General features: G+C 46.9%; 2 protein-coding genes across 6 annotated transcripts; one reads left to right on the top strand and one right to left on the bottom strand.

Moving 5' to 3' along the window:
- The first annotated feature begins 38 nt into the window (after positions 1 to 38).
- Positions 39 to 5,968, top strand: PSMA7 (proteasome subunit alpha 7). Its single transcript, XM_027645917.1, has 7 exons — positions 39 to 185; positions 1,469 to 1,595; positions 2,666 to 2,790; positions 4,114 to 4,236; positions 4,650 to 4,769; positions 5,298 to 5,360; positions 5,629 to 5,968. Exons 1-7 carry the CDS (start codon positions 90 to 92, stop codon positions 5,719 to 5,721), a joined length of 747 nt encoding a protein of 248 aa, XP_027501718.1. The 5' UTR covers positions 39 to 89; the 3' UTR covers positions 5,722 to 5,968.
- Positions 5,969 to 7,363: 1,395 nt separating this feature from the next.
- Positions 7,364 to 19,194, bottom strand: LSM14B (LSM family member 14B). Of its 5 annotated transcripts, none has more exons than XM_027645963.1 (10): positions 19,021 to 19,193; positions 14,635 to 14,798; positions 14,147 to 14,282; positions 13,580 to 13,696; positions 11,609 to 11,779; positions 11,405 to 11,485; positions 10,222 to 10,383; positions 9,902 to 10,055; positions 9,017 to 9,196; positions 7,364 to 8,658 (listed from the first exon to the last, which is right to left on the bottom strand). In XM_027645963.1, the coding sequence occupies exons 1-9, from the start codon at positions 19,139 to 19,141 to the stop codon at positions 9,025 to 9,027; spliced, it is 1,278 nt and encodes a 425-aa protein (XP_027501764.1). In that variant the 5' UTR covers positions 19,142 to 19,193; the 3' UTR covers positions 7,364 to 8,658; positions 9,017 to 9,024. The 5 variants fall into 5 exon arrangements, with proteins under 5 accessions (XP_027501764.1, XP_027501765.1, XP_027501766.1 ...); XM_027645964.1 differs by having other exon boundaries at positions 11,405 to 11,482; XM_027645965.1 differs by lacking the exon at positions 19,021 to 19,193 and adding an exon at positions 18,595 to 18,744.
- Between the last annotated feature and the right edge of the window lie 626 nt (positions 19,195 to 19,820).

Below are 19,820 nucleotides of genomic sequence, written 5' to 3'. Positions count from 1 at the left end.
TACGCCAGGAGCGTAGCGGGGGCGCAGGGCGGGGGCGCGCGGCCCCGCCCCCGGCCCGCCCGCATGACGGTGCGGGTTCTGCCGGAGCCATGAGCTACGACCGCGCCATCACCGTCTTCTCCCCGGACGGCCACCTTTTCCAGGTGGAGTACGCGCAGGAGGCCGTGAAGAAGGGCTCCACCGCGGTGAGTCAGCGCGGGTTGCGGGGCGGCGGGTGAGCGGGGCCCGCGGCGGGGCCTGCGCCGCGCTGCGCTGCCGGCCTGGCGGGGCCCGGGCGTGCGGGCCCGGGCGGCGCTGGAGCGGGACCGGCTCTCAGTGACATTCCCTGCGGTCCATCGGGCTGGATACCGCATATGGAGCTGCCTTGCAGCCCATCGCTGCCTCCTCCGCGGTGTGTGGGGCTCAGGAGCCCTGACAGGCCTCTAGGGATCCTCTCCTGTGTCGGTCTGTATGTGGTGAAAATAGTGGTGCTTTGTGCTTGTTCACGATGCAGATTCCCAGTGGATTGGGAAACATGTCGGTAAAGGCAAGCAGAAGTACTTTTCTGCCTCGCAGTTTTCACTTGTCCCAAGCTTTTGCTCCGTGGAAGTTTTATTTCATTTGGGGGAGGAGAAAAAAAGTATTAATTTGCAAATGACATTATATTAATAATTTCAATATATTGTAATAATAATCGTATTATTAACAACAAGTTGTAATTGTAACAAGTAATAATTGTGTTTTTAATTCTAATAAGTATTAATTTCCAACAGCAAAAAGCAAACGTACCACCTTTGGGATGGGAATGAATCTAACAAGACTTAGTGCCAAATAGGCTCTTCTTTCCTTTCCCACAAATTAAAAATACTTTAAAAGTGGAGCCAACATCCAGTATAACCCCCTTCTGTCTTGTCTCTTGTTGAGCTTAATGTTTTTGGAAACATCTGTAACATGCTGACAGTAGGGCCATAAGAAAAAATGATTCCTGTAATCTTATGAGAAACAGTGGGAGTGAAGGTGAAAGGTCAGGCAGTTTTCTTCCTCTGTGGTGTTGGAAAAGGTGTATTCAAAGTATAAATTAGGACATTAGGGCAGCTACTGACAGGCAGCTATAGGTGCTGCTTAATCTGATGTTCAGTGGTTTGGGCTCTGAGTTGCCACTGGACTGGTGGGATTTTCCTTGTTGGTCCTGGTACTATGGCTGTGGAAACACTGATGGTGGAGTTGGGAAGGAGAGTTGGAACATATCTCTTGGGAGTCACAGGGATTTAAATTGGTATAAACTGATGATGAAATAGCACCCTGAAATCCAATGCAATATTTGTTACAACAGTTCTGCCTCCTGGTTGAGGCAATGAATGGGAAATTAAATCCTGCCTTAGTTACAGTGGGGGAGTTGTGTTGGGTATTTACTACTCATTTAAGTAAAGCCTTCTGGGATTTCTGGACCTGCTTAACTCCTTTTCCTTCTTCTTTTCATGCATTGAAGGTTGGAGTAAGAGGGAAGGATATTGTTGTCCTTGGTGTGGAGAAGAAGTCTGTGGCAAAACTCCAGGATGAAAGAACTGTACGGAAAATCTGTGCTCTGGATGACAATGTCTGCATGGCTTTTGCAGGTAAATGGTCCCTTCAGGGGTTTTGGCACTTATTGGGGCACCTTTGGGTGTGTTGTGGATTCTGAGAATATAAAATACTGGGCATAACTGGCTGAGGACTGTAAGAAGCAGTTTATTTCCACGGTTCCTAATTACAAAAGTAGCCTGGTGTGTGGATAGAGGCTGGCAATGATCTGATGACAGGAAGTGCATAAACCAAAGTAAAAGCTCCTCTGTTTTAGTTCAGAAGACTTCTTCTGCATGAACAGCTCTGGGTTTGAAGCATAAATATTCTAGTTCCACATTCCTCCTGTTCCACATGCCTCGAATTCCATTGTTCAAAGCTGAAACAGGAGGTCTGAAAATTTAAAAAAAAAATACATAGATTGAGAGAAAATGTGTTTCAGGAGGTTTCTCTTCAAGTAGTTTAGACTCTTTGTGGTAGTAATACTTTTAAGGGAAGATCTGATTTAACTGAGTAAAACAGTGGGATTTAGGTTTATTGTGCAGGAGTGAGAGGCTCAGCTCCTTCCCCTGCCTTGCTCCTTTAGCCAAGGGGTGAGGTACACGTGGAGGGGGTCACAAACTTGAGTGAAAGTTCTCTAATAAAAACAAGGCTGTAAATTGAAAATGGCAGCATTAGCTAAAAAGTAAAATAAGAAATAAGTTTCTTTTTAATGTTTTTTCAATGTTAGCTCCTTTTTATCAGCTGACATTGTGCTGCTGTAACCTTGTCAACTAGACAAGATTTGCTGGGCAGATAAAAGTGGCTGATGAGGGACTGCCTGAGGAATAAATGTGTGTGAGAATGGAGGTTGCTGATTTGCTGGGATATGGAATGCTGTCAGTAATATTCCCATTGGGTCAGAATTATGTGCATCTTCTGACTCAAACGTGGAAGCTGTAAACTGAGTCCTGTAGTTATTTTGGTGCATCAGCCACTTTCTGCTGCCTTACAAGTGCTCCTGCCTAGCAAACCTGAGAGTGTGAGCTCTCCTTTGCTGTTTTCACTGACCCCATGGGCCTTGTGGGGCCAGACTGGTTGTGTTATGGGGTTGTTTCATGACTCTTGGGACGTGCTGTCGTTCCAGGGCTGACGGCCGACGCCAGGATAGTCATAAACAGAGCGCGTGTGGAGTGTCAGAGCCACAGGCTCACCGTGGAGGACCCTGTCACCGTGGAGTACATCACACGCTACATTGCCAGCCTCAAACAGGTACTTTGGCCAGCACAGAGCTGCTTAAAAAGGTGTCCTGGCCTGTTGTGTTACAGGTGTTATGTGTAACTGTGAAGTTAGAAGATGTTATGCATAATGTACAACTTGTATGTGTAATGTGGAGTTTATAACGTGTGTAATATCTGACGCTTCAGACTAAGTGTGTACAATGTCTGTCCTGGCCTCATTCTGCTCACCTGGTGAAAATGTGCACAAAAAACCACATTGTGGATGTTTATTGGGAATGGGTCTTGTAGCAATAGAAGAGAAGGATTGAGTGCTGTTTGGTTTGGGGGGTTTGTTCATCCCAAGATAAAGAAATTAATTAGTGTTTGTAAGGAGAGCACAGCTACTTGTGTTATGTCATCAGAAACACTCTGCTCATCTTCAGTTCACTCCCAGAACAGTGGGACTGGGTGGCTGTCAAACCTTTTCATGGCTCCCTGGAGTTTTTCCTCCTGCAGGGAGGGGCAAGAGGGGAGCAAATTGGTGCAGTACTTAAATTGTTTTACATTTGATATTCATGAATTTAAAATGAATTGCAGTGTCAAAATATGCCCAGCTGCATTCTGTGAGAAAATGATTTATTTGCCAGTGTATTAAACTGATTTTCAGCCACTAGTGGGGATTAGATAAAATCTAATTTACTTATGCACAGCCATGTGCTGGTACAGTGGTGATGGTAATAGTGTGATTCTTGTAATAATCACTGGTCTGCCAGAGCAGGGCCCCACTTCCCAAAGTTTCACGTTGTTCCTTTACAGTAAATCTCACGTTTGTGTCTTTGTTCCGGCACATCCACCATTTCTCTCAAACTGTTACAAACACACACTTGGCCCAGTTCCTGCTGCCACAGTGCTGCAGGTCAGCCCTCCTGCTTCTGGTGTGTGACGTGGCAGTGACTTTGCTGACAGTGTCACAGGAGTGCTGTGGCACAGGCTCCAGTGTAACCTCCGTACAGCCACGGAGCTGCCCTGCATGGAGTTGTTGCAACTTGTTGGTGAGAACTGCCTTTGTGTTCAGGTGTCCTCATCCTTTCTTTTGGCTTCCTAAGCACGCTTGTGTCACAGCAGGACTTGCAGAAGTGGCTCAGGGTGATGGTTCTGGTAGCTGTCACCAGGGGTAGGAACAGGGGCTGGACAGGAGCCACCCCTCACTTGCCCCCTTAGATTTCTGTGAGGTAAAGAGTCCTGCCTTTAACAGGGAGATTGGTAAGAGAGCCAGCTAAAAGTATTTCTGGTTGTGACTTCTCCAGTGTCTGCTTTGCACTCTAGAAATGTTTTCAGAACTGCTTCTGAGTGAGTGTCTGTCCTTCCTGCTCAGAGGTACACGCAGAGCAATGGCCGCAGGCCCTTCGGGATCTCTGCCCTCATCGTGGGCTTTGACTTTGATGGGACCCCACGGCTGTACCAGACCGACCCCTCTGGCACATACCATGCTTGGAAGGTGAGTTGGTTCAGTCTCTTCTAGACATGGGATGAAATATTTGTTACTTAATGTCCCCTTTAAAGAGGGACTGGTGTGGAAAGATCTTGCTGGCCAGATGGTACTGGCTCACAGCTGCAAAAATCCTTACTGATCAAATGTACTGAGAGTTGCAGCCTGCAGTTCAGCTTTCCTTGGGAAACCTTTTCCTGCTTCCCAAAAAAACCCCCAAAACCAACACCAACCCCCCTGTGTGTGACAACTCTCTCTGTGTTTGACGTGAGGGAAGCAAGATGTTCAGCCTCCTGAAAAATACACAGTGATCACAAAACAGCTTCAGATTATGTAATTGTACAACTTGTATTTCTTGCTTATACTGTAAATGAAATCTCTAAAATCCCATTCATTGTCTTTTTCCCCCTTAATGTTTCCAGGCTAATGCCATTGGCAGAGGAGCCAAATCTGTGCGTGAGTTCCTGGAGAAGAACTACACTGATGAGGCCATTGAAACGGATGATCTGACTATTAAACTTGTCATCAAGGCTCTTCTCGAGGTGAGGCTCCTGCACATCCCTTGTGTGGCTTTTCACTGGGTGTCCAGATTCACTTCTTACATGTGAATATGGGAAAATCTTTGTGGCTGTCCCAGGGAAGTACCACAAAGGATCTCTGAGAGCTGTTTGCTGTGGGTGTGGAATTAAATTCAAGGTTCAGAATATTTGGGGTAACAATATCCATAATTTACACAGAAGAACTTACCAGCAGTTCTGAGGAGGAAAACAGACTTCAGTTCTGGGCACCAAAGATGTGTGAAACCACACACTGAATATTATAAGGTGTAGAAAGTATCCCAGGTCAGGTGGTGGGCTGAGGTGTTCTGGTGTTCTCCAGCCACTGAGGGCACTGGCATCAGCGTGAAGACCCTCATGTTTTGAGACTCACACTGCTGCTGGCATCAAGAGCTTAGAGCTAAGGAGTGAAATACTCCCCATCCATATCTGTTCTCCTTCCAAGGAGACCTGAAAGGGGTTTGTTGGAATGAATCACTGGCCAGGCTCCTAATGCCTCCCTGTGCCTCTCAGGTGGTGCAGTCTGGTGGGAAGAACATCGAGCTGGCGGTCATGCGACGGGAGCAGCCGCTGAAGGTAAGGCCTTTGTTTGCTTCTCTCCCTTTGAGCCTGCCTCTGATACTGTCCTTGTTGATCTGTCTTAACTCCCAGCCCTTAATCTCATATTCTGCACTGACAAATACTTCAGTTTATTCTTAGTGGCCAAGGAATGTTGTTGTGTCTGCAGCAGGTGCCTGCCTCCGGGTAAACAGTTAACGTTCTTCCCATCGCAGAACTAGAATCGCTTCCATAAATGCCTCTAAGTTTATTGGTGTCTTGAGGGTCACCTCTGTTTCTCTTTTAGATCCTAAACCCTGAAGAAATTGAGAAGTATGTTGCTGAAATTGAAAAGGAAAAGGAAGAAAATGAAAAGAAAAAACAAAAGAAAACATCATGATGAATGAAATGCAACTGCTTAGCTGCTTGTTTTTAATTCGAGTGATGGGTTTTTCTGTATAGACATGTAGGCATTCCACTTACTCATACTGTGCCCTCTTGAGACCTACAATAAACCTACTGATTTTTTTTTAAAGCTGTTATTTAAAAAAAATCTGTCTGTTCCTTGGATTTTAATTACCCAGGATGATTTGCTTGGCTACAGAACAGCAGCAGTGACCCATTAAAGGACAGAGACTTTGCTTGCATGTTTTTCCCTGGACACTTCACTTTGTTTAATGGTTCTTTTCTGCACTGTCTCAGTTCTCAGCGTCTCCCTTTATATTTTTTTAAGCAGCTGTCTTGAGGGTTGTGTTATGGCCTTGACAGAACTAATAAGGAGTTAGGGAAGAAAAAGCCCAAATGGCATCAAGGTGAAAGGGCTGAGTCTGGACACAGGCCTTGCAGCAGCCTGTGACAGCAGGTGTGTGTTTCACTGCTGAAGGATGGGACAGAGATGGTGGGGCTGTGTTTTGGGAGTCAGCAGGAGAAGCCACTGCTGCAGGCACATCCCCAGGGCAGAGCTGCATGACTTGGTGCTTCCATTGACTGTGCATGGCTGGTGTGGGTCAGAATAAAGCGTTGCTGTTGTGATTGCCCACGAGGGGATTCATACACCGGGAATTAAATAACTACACCCACTGCTACATACAGAGCTGAACCATAAAGCTCTACTCCTTTCATTTTTGCCTTCACATCTTTCCTCTCTAACTTCTAACACCTGGAACTTTGAAGTTAAAAAAGCTGCATTTGGTTCCTTGTACAAGTCACCACAATCATTCCTCTCATTGGGAATCCTCCCTGGGGAAGCCCACAGGGCTGCAGCCGAGCCCCCAGAGCAGCCTTCCACAGGGATGAGTGCTCCTGGGGAGAAGGGCTCAGGGGTAACAAGCCCTGGGGCTGAGCCACAGCCACCTGTTCCCTCACTGCTCCCAGACAGCAGGACACTGGGTTCAGAGGCTGGAACACATCCATCCATAGGACACAAACTTCAGCAATGTCAGTAACAGTGTCTTATGCCTGGGATCTGAGGCTTTCCTGTGGAAACAAAGGAATTGCTGCCATTCAAATAAAAAGGCACAGTTACATGGGGGTAATGGTGATTACACAGGAGCAATGATGATTTCTCAGTTTGCCTCAGCCACCTCTGGCAGGGCAGTGGACTGGCAGCACGATACCACCTCCACACTTGGAGCCACACTGGCTGCTTCAGCAGCAGAGAAAGCAGAGGCTCTCAGCAGCTCCAGAGCCCCTTCAGCACCCCTTGTTTCACAGGTGAGCCCAGGTCCTGCAGCAGGAGCACTGCACTTGCAGCAGGCTCCAGGTGAGCCCCAGCAGCCCAGGGACTCAGCTCCACACAGGCTGGGGTAACAGAACCCTCATTAGGCTGATCCCCCAGCACAGGAACCAGGGTGACATTAACAAGGAGCAGTGCCTGGATCTGGGTGTTTTGAGCCCTTTTCCAATGCTGTGTAGCACTTCCCAGGCTTGCCAGAGCTCTGCAGCCAGGTTTTCTCCAGCTTGGCGTGGAGCCCCAAGGACAGACACCCGGCAAGTCAGAGGGAGTGATGTTACCGAGCTACGCACAGAACAGAGGTGGAGGGAAACATTAAACATTTACATGTTTATTATAATTACAATTTACATTACTCCAAAGAGCAGCCCCACTGCTATGTTCTAATTCTTAGCAATAAAGTCCTACAAAAATAAATCCAAGCTTTTACAGTAACCTAGGTCAATGCATAACTAAAAAACTCGAGCTATGTAAGGGGTTCAGTCATCAAGGTGCTTTTTCAACAAAATTCCCTACCAACCAAAAACAGGACACATGCCTATAGCAATTTAACCCACTTATTCATGCAAACAAAGGTAAGCCCTCCCTCCCAGCCCTCTCCCCACATACAGATTTTTAAAAACAAAAGAAAAAACAACTAAACTATTTACAGTATGGGGGTATAGAGGAAAGAAATTAAACATGCCCATCTGTTAAGCTTCATTATAATGGACTTCCATCCCTAGCTGAATGAAAACATTCCAAAGTGTTCCACCACAGTCTACTAGAGTACAGAGAACTGTTTGCATTTGGTGCTGCCTCCAGTGAGGTACAAACCGAGGCAACAGGTCAGAGCTTTGGGTCTCCACTGCCAAAAACTCTGCACTGAGCACACGAGGGGACACTCACTGCTCCCGTCCCACACGCTATCCCCATGCTCCATCCAGGAGCTCCAAGCCCCCGAGGCATTCCCAACCCCCTTCAGCTCGAGGGAAAGCCTCGGTTCTTCAGTACCTCCAGCCCAGCACCAGCCCACAAACAGCTGTACAGTCACACTACTACATGATCAACACTCCAGTATTCCCAAGTGACAATATACACAACTCCTCAGCACCAGGAATCCATTCCTCCAGATACCAAGTGCTGCTTCACACCTGCTGCTAAGAACTGTGAGACCAGCAGCACCAAAGAATCCATTTGGTTACTCAGAACAAAACAAATTGTAGCTGGTTTATTTTGAGTGAGCTTTGGTTCCGTGTTAAAACAGCATGATTTATCCTCTCCAGGGTTCAGAAAAGGAGTCTGACTTTGAGCTTAGACTACAGCAGCCTTTGAGAGACCCAGAAAGAAGAACTGTGTAAGTTAGTCTGCACTTAAAAAATACACACACACACAAAAAAAAGACACCCTGAAGAAGGTACCCCTGAACACATTCCCTCTTCCAAAGAATATTCCAGCTGACTGTTGCTGGTCCAAAAATAAGTCCAGAATATAAGCAGTAGTACATGAAGTTCTGTCACTTGAGCTGAGACAGTAAACAATATGAACCATTTTCCCATGTTAGTGCAGCAGTTGGTTGTTTTCTTTCTATGTACAGTTTCACCCTCTCAGGAGAGATGTTCAAACCTATTTGGAAAAGAGGTACAATTAGATTTGATATCATGGAGATCTTCTCCCAAGAGAAAGAAAAGCAGCAAAACTCATACCCCTGTATCAAATGAAATGCTTAGCTAGAAAAGATCAGCTCAAGCAGCTCCTGTTTTCTCAGACAGGTGAGCCCAAGAAATCAACAGCACAATCAGCATGTTAAACACCAGGTTAAACCAATCCTATCTCCTCAGAAAGATCAATCAGATCCAGTAAGGAACAATTCTTGATATATCCATGAGACTGGAGAGCAAAAGAGGCTGCACAGACAGTTCAGGTAAGGAATAAGAGACAAACCTGGCTCAGAGACAGTATTTACTCTTGCTAGAGCACTTGCCTCTGAAGTTACACTCTGCCAGTACCAGCTCTGTGAGTGGTTTGGTTTCTCCTTGCTGCTCCACTCCCCCTTCCACCTCGAAATCCACCTCGAAAGCTGCGGCCACGAAGGAACCGTCCAGACACTCCGAACGTCTCTGTATTGAGCTTCCTTTCCTCAGCCCACGTGGTGCGCCTGGAACTGAACAAGGCTGTGTTCAGGTTTAACACAAACATTCAAGAGCCACCAGCTCACTTAGGCAGGAAGCCTCAACTCCCCAGTTGTGTTGAGCTGAGCTGCAACAAGAGCCAGCTGCAGCACACACACACGTTCAAGCCCTCTGCAGAAACACTGCCAAGGGAATCCCTCATGCTGACACTGAAGGGATGTCTGACTTCTCCAGGCACTTGATAACATCAGTGTCAGCAGTGAAAGCTGAAGCTTTCCCTTCATATTCCCAACATTTAACTTAATGCACTTCCACAGCCAGACCTGACCTCCTCCCTGCCCCAGCTCCAGGCTTAGCTCACTCCTGTCTGCCAGCTGCACCTTCAGCACAGCATGACCCTGATGCCTCCTCTCCCACGAACCAGATAAGGAATTTGTTTAAAATCAATGGGTTCAAAGTCAGTACTGGGAAACAAAACTGGAAATTCCTGAATCATCGTTTAGGCAAGTGCATCATTATGAGCTGAAATACTTTTTGTTTGATCCCACTGCATGAAGGCTGGTTAGGATTACTTGTGAGCCACCAAATGCATGGCAATACTCCCTTTTAAATCCTGTTTTGCTGACTTTCTTGCACTCTGAAAATTTTAAATACTTTTAAACCATGTCGCACAGATTATGTTTAGAATTTTATGCCTAAAATTCCATTTGAAAACCAAGCCTTTAGAAAACACTCACCTCGATTTCAGTTCTGAAGAAATGTTGTCAAAGAAAGACTTGGATTTATCATAATAGCAGTTGGGCCCCAGCAGATCCTCCTCTGCATTACCATCATTGTTTTGGGTTGCCACTCCAGGGTCCCCTTTTTCTTCCCCCGTCTCTGCTTTGTCATCTGAAGATAATGAAATGTATTACACTTCCTTGAGGCACACTGCAGAGCCATCTGTTCTCTTGCTCCCTCAAACAAGATTTGAGATGTAATCATGCAGTTTCTCAGAATGAGTTTGTCTATGCAGTGTTTACTATCTCAGCAATTCATATTTAATGAAGACACAAACCTTTAAAGTTTAGTTTCTTCTTGAATTCTTTATCAAGTTCCTCTCTGTTGAATTGTGCATTTGCACTTTCAAAGTCAAAGTCACCTTCAAACTTTATTGTATTTTCCTTCACAGTAGTTGGTCTGTTTTGTCCTCTAGAACGGTTTCTGGTTCTCCTGTTTCCTGAAAGCAGGAGAGTTTAAACACTGGGTAACGCACAGGGAGGTTACATGACTTGCTCAAGATCAGAGGAAACCAGGGACAGAACTCAGGAGTTTCTGGCTTCCAGTCCTGTGGTTAGGCCACACCTCTTTGAAAGCAACTTCTGAATTTGGCTGTAGAAGACATATTACAGCAACACTTTAACTTTCTGAGCAGCATTCCTGGATGTCAGTCTTACCATTAAGACAGAGCGCACCTGACTCTCCTTCCAGAGCGCAGAGAGGAAGTCAGAACAGCTATTAAAGCAGGAAAATCTGAGGGAAGTGGGGAAAACTATCTTTCCTGTCTGCCTTTCACCTGCAAGCACAGCACTGTAACCACCCTACAGACTTGTTACGATGGCAAAAAGGAGGAGCTTTAAGAAAATCCACCCAAGGCTCATCTACCCACAAAGGGAACTTGTACTTCATATTGTACTTCTGGTTTCCAACTGAAACACTATCCACTCCTTTTAGGAAAAGCTATAAACTGTTCTACACACAAATTAGTTTGAAGACCTGAGAGTCTGAAGTTTTGTTTCCTGTCTTTTCTCATTTTGCTTGGGCAGAAACATCTCTTTGAATTTCACTTTCTTCTGACCTGTGTTTAAACTGCCATTGTGAGATAAGATCTCTGCTCTATGGAAGTGAGAGCTCCATAGTTCCTCTCTGTTATAAAAACTCCAGAAAGTCTTAAACAAGACTGCCCTTCCCAGTAAAAATACTTGAGGTTTCAGAGAAATCCAGTTGCTGCTGCCAACTCACAGCATCGATTTTTACAACATACCTTCAGTTTTCTAGAAAGACCGCTAGAATTCCGTCCCTGAAACACTCTGAACTTCTGAACACTCCAGAACCTGTTTTGTTAACGAAGCATCTCTGGATACCCAAAGCCTTATCAAGCTTTATTTTGCTCTCAGTCTTCTGTCAGATAATCCTTCCCTGAAGTTAACACCACTTGCCTTTAGATGATAACATGACTGTTCAGTGTCAGCTTAACCTACCCGATCTTCTCCTTTGAGGTCTTCGGTTCTCATCATTCACCTGTCCTTGGGTTTGCACAGGTGTTGCCTGAACTGTATCTACTAAACAAGAAGGATAAACTTAATAAAGGAGCAGGAGAACAAACCCAAAGCAGCTCAGTCCTGCAGTGCACCTCTGCAGGATGCCAGGATCCAGCCCTGAGAGCTGAGGTGGTGCTCACGTACCGCTCGCCTTGCTGTTGGCCGGCGGAACCTGCCGGGCACCGCGCGGGATCCCCGGAGTCACCTTCACTGGGGGCAGCTTTGGGGAATTCACACTGTCCACTGGGCCGGTCTGAACAGCCTGTTCCACCATGGGGCTTTTGCGGACTGGGTGAACAGAAGGAAAGCCAGCACCTGGAAAAAATCCCAGTGACTAAGTGCCTGTTGGAAAACGTGCCAACACCACTCAAACCCTGCCCACTTCTATGGAGAAACAGTTTGGTCAAGAATTACTCAAAGCCTTGAGTGTGAATCATTACAGGCTAAGTTTCAGTGCCACATACTCTAGGTAAGGCACCGCTGCCACACAAGTCATGGCTCTCAAATCCAGAGCCTCAGTATCAGGAAATCTACCCCTTTATTTCTTAAACCAAGTTAGACAAACATCAGATAACCAAGCCAGGTCAGTCTCTCAGACAGTTTATACCAAAATATAATTTCTAGGCGTATCCTTGGTTATGCAGGATTGTACTTTATACGATAACAGTTAAATCTGAAACAAAAAGTCATCATTTTGAAACTGTTCAAGCAAGTTCCCCACTTTGTCAAAAAAGTCTTGCAGCAAACACTTAAGCACCTCAGCTATATCCCCTTTTGTAAGCTGCTTTTAGAGGTTCTTCAAATTCATTGCTTATTGTTAGAGCTTTCAGACAAAGAAAACCTGAAACCAGACCAGGATCTCAAAGTTACCCTTTTAAATTCCTTCTTGGTCAAGGCCAAAGTGTTACCAAGACTTCTGTTGCTCTTCCATCCAGGCTTATTTATTCACACTACAAAACATGTAAATACTTTTCATGGTTTGGTATACCTTACACCAATTGTATTAAAAAGTGACAGTCTTCAGTACTCAGAAGAAACACTGCATTCTAGGTTTAATTAGAAGGTTTGGAGTACTACAGGTTTATGTAATTATGCATAAGAACCGCTTGGAAGCAAAGTTTAACTGAATATATTAAAAGAGCAAGAAAAGTGAAAAGCTGAAGAGTACACACAAACCAAGCCACTGACACTTCTGGGTCACCCAAGTCCACATGAGATATACCCAGTAGGTTACATCATGCAGGTTCCCAGTTAATGTACACCTGGAAAACTTGCAAGGAAGACAGACATATCCTAAGGATTATTCAGCAGGACAAAGCTGGTGTGCAAGTTTAACATGACAAAGTTTCAAAGTTTAGCCAGAATACTGAGAAACGGATAGATGGTCAAAACCAGAGAGCAAGTAAAAAGCTTCATGCCAACACAAGCATACATGCTTAAGCTAAAAACAGATGAAACTAATTACCATGTTTAAATGCAGGCTGCACCTGGTCTCTCTGCTCTGAGGATGGTCAGTCTAGTATCTCTACCCAGCCTCCTTTAAATGTTTTACACACAGAAGCAAGCACCCAGAACTGTTACCTCAGCTCCCCAGGACTCAGGAATTGCTTACTGTTAGTCATGCTTTACTAACTAGGAGTGTGGACAAGGTACAATGCCCCATCATGCAGGAAATCTATCCTGATGTTCCTCAGCCACAGAAATACTCCTAAATTTTCAAATAACCTGGGTCTCTAACCACAAGACCACCCACAATTTAAGCAGTGTGCTTGTCTTTCCAGGAAAGGCTAATTTATTGCTCACCCAATCCCTACGGTGACACATGTTCCTGGACAGGATGCAGCACACTAACATTCCTAAACTTCACCCCTCTCCTGATACTTACACAAGAGGATCCACTGTCATGGATTTTTCCTTTCTCCTGTCTCTCTAATTGGTAATTCTAGGACAGGAGGAGTAATACTTCACGTAATGGAAGGCAAAAAAAGCTGAGAACTAGTTCTACTGGCATTACCCATATGAGCACCATCATTCTAGGAGGGGTTAACAAGAACAGAGTGTTTGCAAGTGCCATGCAGTTCTTCCAAATATTTGGAGTCCTCAAACTGCTGTTACCCTTGGAAGAGAGCTGATGGGGCTCTGAAGACATGTCAGGCTCTGAAACAGGTTGTGGAGACGGAGAAGAACTAGGGCTGGAAGCAGCTGCTGATGCTGGAGGGCTTACCAATTTCTCTGAAGAGATAGAGGGAAGAAGAGAAAGCAAAGATATATGGATAAGATACTAGGTAGTGAAACATCTGAAGGACTTGGAAAGAGGTACAAGAATCTCTAGAACAGCACCAGAGCAGCTTATTTACAGTCCTCTCTGGGAATACAAGTTCTTTACATGTGATGCACATGGTAAGGTGTGTCAGATTAAAAATGAACTGGCCTCAACTGTTAGGTATTCACATTACTTTCAGAAAGAAACTTGAGCTATTTATTTTGTTTCTTTCCTGTGCATGTGTGTGTGCACGTGTAAGTGAAACACAGGCCTCCTTGTAGTACAATCATTGCACAAAGTTAACTACTTATTCACAGCCTGACACTTGGCAAGGAGTAGGGTATTAGTCACTGTTGTTTTCACAGTAGGTGCATTACAAGGACTGAACCTTTATTCTAGCAAGTAAAGTTGTTACTTACCTAAACCTAAGGAAGCTGCATACTGCTGGCTAAGCAAAGAGCTGGCAGCAAGCTGGCTGTAAGGTGGCATACCTCTAAACGGGCTGTAAGGCACATGTGGCTGAAAGGATGATGTAGAGGCAGAGCCCAGTGAAGACTGTAACAAGACAAAGTACATTTCCATTTACAGTGTCCAGAAGTCAACTTGCTTTGGCAGTGATTCTCTACTTCATGTACAGCAATACTAAAGCTTAAGCAAATACTCAGAAGGGTTAGTTTACCTCTTTATGATTTTTCTGCATTCTCAGCTAGTTCTGGCTTTTGTTGACTGAAGTCTTTAATGCTGCTGCTATTTTAAACATTACAACAAAATTCAGGATGGTTCAAACAATCTGAAGATTCCTGGAGACACTGACTGACCTTCATTTTTATAAATTTTTACCAAAATCCAGTCCTCCAACACCAATGTTTTATCACAGCTTTCTAGCAACAACTTTGGGCTAACTTACTTGGACAATGGCAGGATCTTGTGGCAGAGTATGTTGAGCTTTTGGAGGTTCACAGACAGTGATGTCTTTGATGTCACTTCCTCGAAAAATAATGTATTCATAGATCTCTTCTCTCGGAGGAGCCGGTCTGTCCGTGGGCCGGTCCTCGGTACCGAAGGATCGCACTGGAGCATCGGGAAATGACTGTTAGTGCAGGGTTACCACTGCAGCACTGAGCAAGTTAAGATTTATGCAATTAAAAAGTACTCCTGTAACACTTGCCAAGCGTAAAAACAACAATGACAAAGGTTACCTCCAGAACCCTGAATCTCCCTCTCGCACATCTGTTCCCTCAAATGCCAACTTTTTCAGCAGCCTGCACAAACAGTTTTGTTTACATCAAGCTGTGAAGGTAAAGACCATAGACCAGCTGGAGTGAAGAATCCTACTCCACACCCGAGGACTCACCCACAGTGCTGTACTGCCATACTCCCCTTCCCTCCCCAGCACCTGTTTCATGCAGGCATTCAGCTCCACACAACTGCAACACACCAGGGGAGAGGCCCCTGAAGCAGCAGGGGGAAATCTTAGAAGGCTTTAGAGCTCAAATTTGCACCTTTGTTTTCATATATTTATTATGCAAATAAAGCTTTATCAACGATAAGAACTTCCTATTAAAATTCCCTCTCTACTCCATGTCACCATTTTTATGATTAATATGACTATAAAGCAAGCTTTTAGTGATAAACCTAAAACCTCAGTGCCTGGGGAGGCTTTACTGAGTCCCAGCTATCAGGACACTTGAGCAGGCAGTAACCAGTGATGTTACACCTTAGAGTGGAAAGAAGGCTTCAGCTGACTGTGGCAGCTACCAGGTAAAAGCATAAATTAATTTGAGCCATTAATGGTGCAGAGGTCAGACTGATTTACTGGACTGTTGGCACAGGAAAGCAGATGGCATAGTTGTATTAAACACTGACATGTGAAAGCTCAAAACTTCAAGTTACAGAAGCTCACCCAGTTCACTAGTCTAGCTGCTTTGTCTTCATGAGGCCTTGCCAGTTTGGATAAACACCAGCACATACTGGTTTATGCACATTGTCTGCCAATGGAAGAATTCTGTACTGGAGTTCCATCAATTGCTCCTAACAGGTTACCACAGAAATACTGAAACCTCTCTGCCAGGACACGCCACAATTCCTGCAGTACCTTTACAAATTCCATCCTTAACAGACCTTTCACAAGCACCTGCCATGGCACAGTCTGTGGTGACATGCCAGCCAGCTGCCACTCCCAGTGCACAGCTGGAATGATACAAGTACAGACAGCCCTGCCACATGGATGACAGGGGACACCACAGCTTCCCTGGAAAAAGGGCACCAAAAGTGGATCCACTGAACCCTGGTATGCTGAGCATCCCTGGCACACCATACTGCTGCTAACTTACTAGGAACTTGTAGGCAGGGATTCTCAAGAGTCCTGTTCTGAGACAAACAGCTGTATGCAGGTGGTGCATCCACCCAAGCAGCAGTTAGTGCTGCAAGTGCTTTTCACCCCTCTTAGTAAGTAGGTGAGCTCCCAAGGAGCAGGTCAGTGCCAGACTATCCCTACCACACTGCTCAGCACCTCAGCTGGCACCTAACAGGAAGGGCATCTTCCCTGGTGCAAGGACAAGCTGTCAGTCACTTCCTTTGAATGGCCATCTTCCATGAATTCCTAGAGTCAATAACCTCTCCAAGTTATTTTAGATCTCCAGCTGCTGTTTGATCATATTACAGCTGTAACCCAGTCAACTAGAAGCAGATGATAAACTGAAATAAATGCTTGTGGCCTTTTGGACATGAACTGTACCACTGACACCCCAGCTCAAGATCAGATTATTACAGTACACAGCTCATGGCAAGACATGCTAAGGGTATCCAGGGACTACTGTAGCATCCCAGGGCAAACTTGGAAAGCACCACAATCAGCCCATCACCATCCACAGGAACAAACACATGACCTGCAAAGCCTAAGGCTCTCCAGGCAGCCTCCGACTTGGCTGGTCCCAAGGATTCTAACTAAAAAGGTGGAAAACCATGTCCTCCTTGTAGACAAAACAGCAGTGAGGGCATGTGAGAGAGCTGTAGGAGTTGAACTTGCCTGTCCCTGCACCTGAAATGTTTAACTGTTTCTGGGACAGCACAAAGTGCAGCTTAAGTTCCTGCAGAGGTGGGAAGGGCTGTCTCCCACGGAGTTAGTGACTATTGCTTACAGATGAGCAGGAAATCAATCCCACACCACTGCAGCTCCTATTTTACAATGCAGTTACTACTCATGTAGGGGCTGTTGAGCTAGACCTCTGAAGGGGCAAGAAGCATAACAAGAGTGACTGGATGTCTGGAAAGCAGAGCTTACGTGGATATTTCTTGCTCAAACAGTCCAATTTCTTCAGACTTCTACAGGAGGGGGAGGAAGTTTCTGGTGTTCACTGCTGACAGGACAATAATGGGCCTAAGCTTCCTTTGTTTGCAATTTAAGTTCAGCATCTAACAAGACAGATGACTTTCTGGTAGTGATTAATTAACACATGGAATCTCCAGCATTTAAGATACTGTGCATGTGTTAAGATTTAACAAGATAAATCAATTGAAGTTAGCCTGCCTTTGAGTGAGAAGCTAAACCAGATTCCTTCCTGAGGTCTCTTTCAACCTAAATTTTTCCTTTATGTCACTTGAATGATAGAAGTCAAGACAGTGGCACTTATGTTACACACTGAAGCTGTTTAAGCCTTAAGCAGTTGCACCCAGGGCTTAACAACAATTTACTTTACTTTAACTGCATGTCAGTAATTCATGGCTCTTCTAAACCTTCAGAGTTTTAAACCACTGTCCCTCACCCCCCAGGGCTGATACTGCTGTCCCCAACTTCAACACTGTTGCTGCATTCATAATTCTGACCCTAATTTTGGTACAGAGCCTCTAAATTTGAAAAACTCCTCTGAGCTAAAATGAAAAGCAGGGTTTGTGCTGTGAAGTTCATAGAGCAGCACTTCAAGTGGGGACAAATTATATTTTCCATCTATCATAAGAACTACTTCTTAGGCATTCCAGTTCATCAAAAACTGAACACTAAGAAACCAATAAATACAAGAACTGCCAGAAATCTTATCCAGAGCATGCACTTACATCACAAAGCACTTTAATCACACACGCCTTTGAAACACACCACTTCAGCTCTGAAGTAGCAAGTGCTCTGTGTAAGGCAGGACTATGTGAGGAACCATTTCTACTTGCTGCTGGGTCAAGGTGAAGACCTTCCTGCACTTACAGGAAAGGAACTGCATCCTTCCAGCAACCTCTCAAGTACTTCGAGCAAAGCACTAACATAAAGAGCTCCATCTGTACAGTTAAATAAACAGCTGCACTCCTAGAGCAAAAGCAAACTTGAGAAAACTCACGTTTTTAACTTCAGAATACACTCTAATAGGTGTCAAATAGTGCCCAACATCACATAAACATCATTATACAGGATAAACAGTGCGACAGAGGCCGCCTTGAGGGTAGTTGTGAATCTGGCAAGTCAGTGTCTCCTGCCACCAAGCAGCCTTTCAAAACAAAAGGTGTTTGTTTTGTGGACAACCCGGATGGGTGGCTGAAGGCAATGAAGAACGCGTGAACTTCCCGGCACAAGGAAGGACAAAACTCTGGGAAAAAAAAGGGCTGATGCACGTTAGCTGAAGTAGCCAAGCTGGACATGAAAAGCAGTGCAGAAATAAGATCGTGTTTGAGAGACTGAACAAGACAAGACACGTTTTGCTGAGAGGAAAGATGGGAGTTCCCAGCACAGGTGACGACTGGATCCAAATGACACCACTTAAGGAGAAGATAAAGATCAGTATTTCTACAGGGAAACAAGATGCAAAGCCCCGATGAGGAGCCTGCAAGGTCGGCAGGGCCAGACCCATGTGCGGGTGCCCCACAGCGCTCCCACTCTCCTCACCTGAGCAGAGTCCAGTTATCGATCTCGGCACGAACAAAGACACATCCACACCAACTCTGCTCCCCCCAGCGCCGGCCTGGGCCCTGCTGGAGCCGAGCCCCGACATACAGCCAGGCACGGCGGAGCCGAGCCCCGCGCGGCGACACGGAGCGGTCCCTCCCCGGCCCCGACAATGGCACGGGGACCCGGCGCTGCCGGCAGCGCTTCCCCCGGGATCCCCCCGCGCGAGGCGAGCACCCCGGGCCCTGCCCGCCCCTCTGCCGCGGCCCCTGCCAGTGCTGACTCACGGGGAGCAGCAGCGGCGGGGGCTCGGGGCGGGCGGGCCCCGGGCCGCGCTCATTGTTCGGGGCACGGCGGCCCCCGCCGCGTCCCCTCCGCCCGCGCCGGCCTAGGCCCGCCCGCGCCCTCCGCAGGGCCCCGCCTCACCCTTGGCCAGCGCCACGGTGGAGTTCTCGGTGTCGATGGTGTAGAGGATGCCCTCATAGCGGATCTGCGCCTTGGAGATGAGGCTGATCTTGCTGCCGATGTAGGGGGTCCCCGAGCTCATGGCGCCGGCGGGGCCGCGGGGAGTCCCAGGGGCGCGCGGAGCCGCCGCGCCGCCCACGCGCACTGCGGAGCGGGGACCCCGCCGCGCGCGCCTTATATAGGGCGGGGGGAGCCGGGCCGAGGGGGGGGCGGAGGGGGCGGGCTGCGCTGCCCGCGCATGCGCCGACCGCTATTGACCAGACGGGAGAGACGGGGTCAGACGGGGAGGGGCGGGGGAACACCCGGGGCCCGCGTCACGTGACCAGCGCGAGCGAGGGTGCCACGTGCGCTGCGGGGCGGGGCGGGGCCAGAGCGGGGCGGGGCCAGGGCGCGCGCGCGGCGGTTCCCGCGCTGCCGCCGCTGAGGGGAGGGAGGGGAGAGCTGGGACGGTGACAGTGAGACACCGAGCCTTGCGTGGCACTGCCCGTGTGACACTGCCCGCGGGGCACTGCTCCTTGTGTCGCACTGCCTGTGTGACACTGCCCTTTCTGTTGACACTGCCCTTTGTGTGACACTGCCCGTTGAGTGGCGCTGCCTGTGTGACACTGACCCTTGTGTGGCACCGACCCTCGTGTGACACTGCCCGTGTGACATTGCCCGTTGTGTGGCACTGCCTGTGTGGCACCGACCCTTGTGTGGCACTGCCCCTTGTGTGGCACTGTCCATATGACACTGCCCCTTGTGTGACACTGCTTGTGTGG

This window comes from Corapipo altera, unplaced genomic scaffold (genome assembly GCF_003945725.1).
Source record: "Corapipo altera isolate COAL_440 unplaced genomic scaffold, ASM394572v1 64, whole genome shotgun sequence".
Classification (NCBI taxonomy): domain Eukaryota; kingdom Metazoa; phylum Chordata; class Aves; order Passeriformes; family Pipridae; genus Corapipo; species Corapipo altera.
Note: the sequence above shows the minus strand (reverse complement) of the source record. Positions and strands in the feature narration are given on the sequence as shown.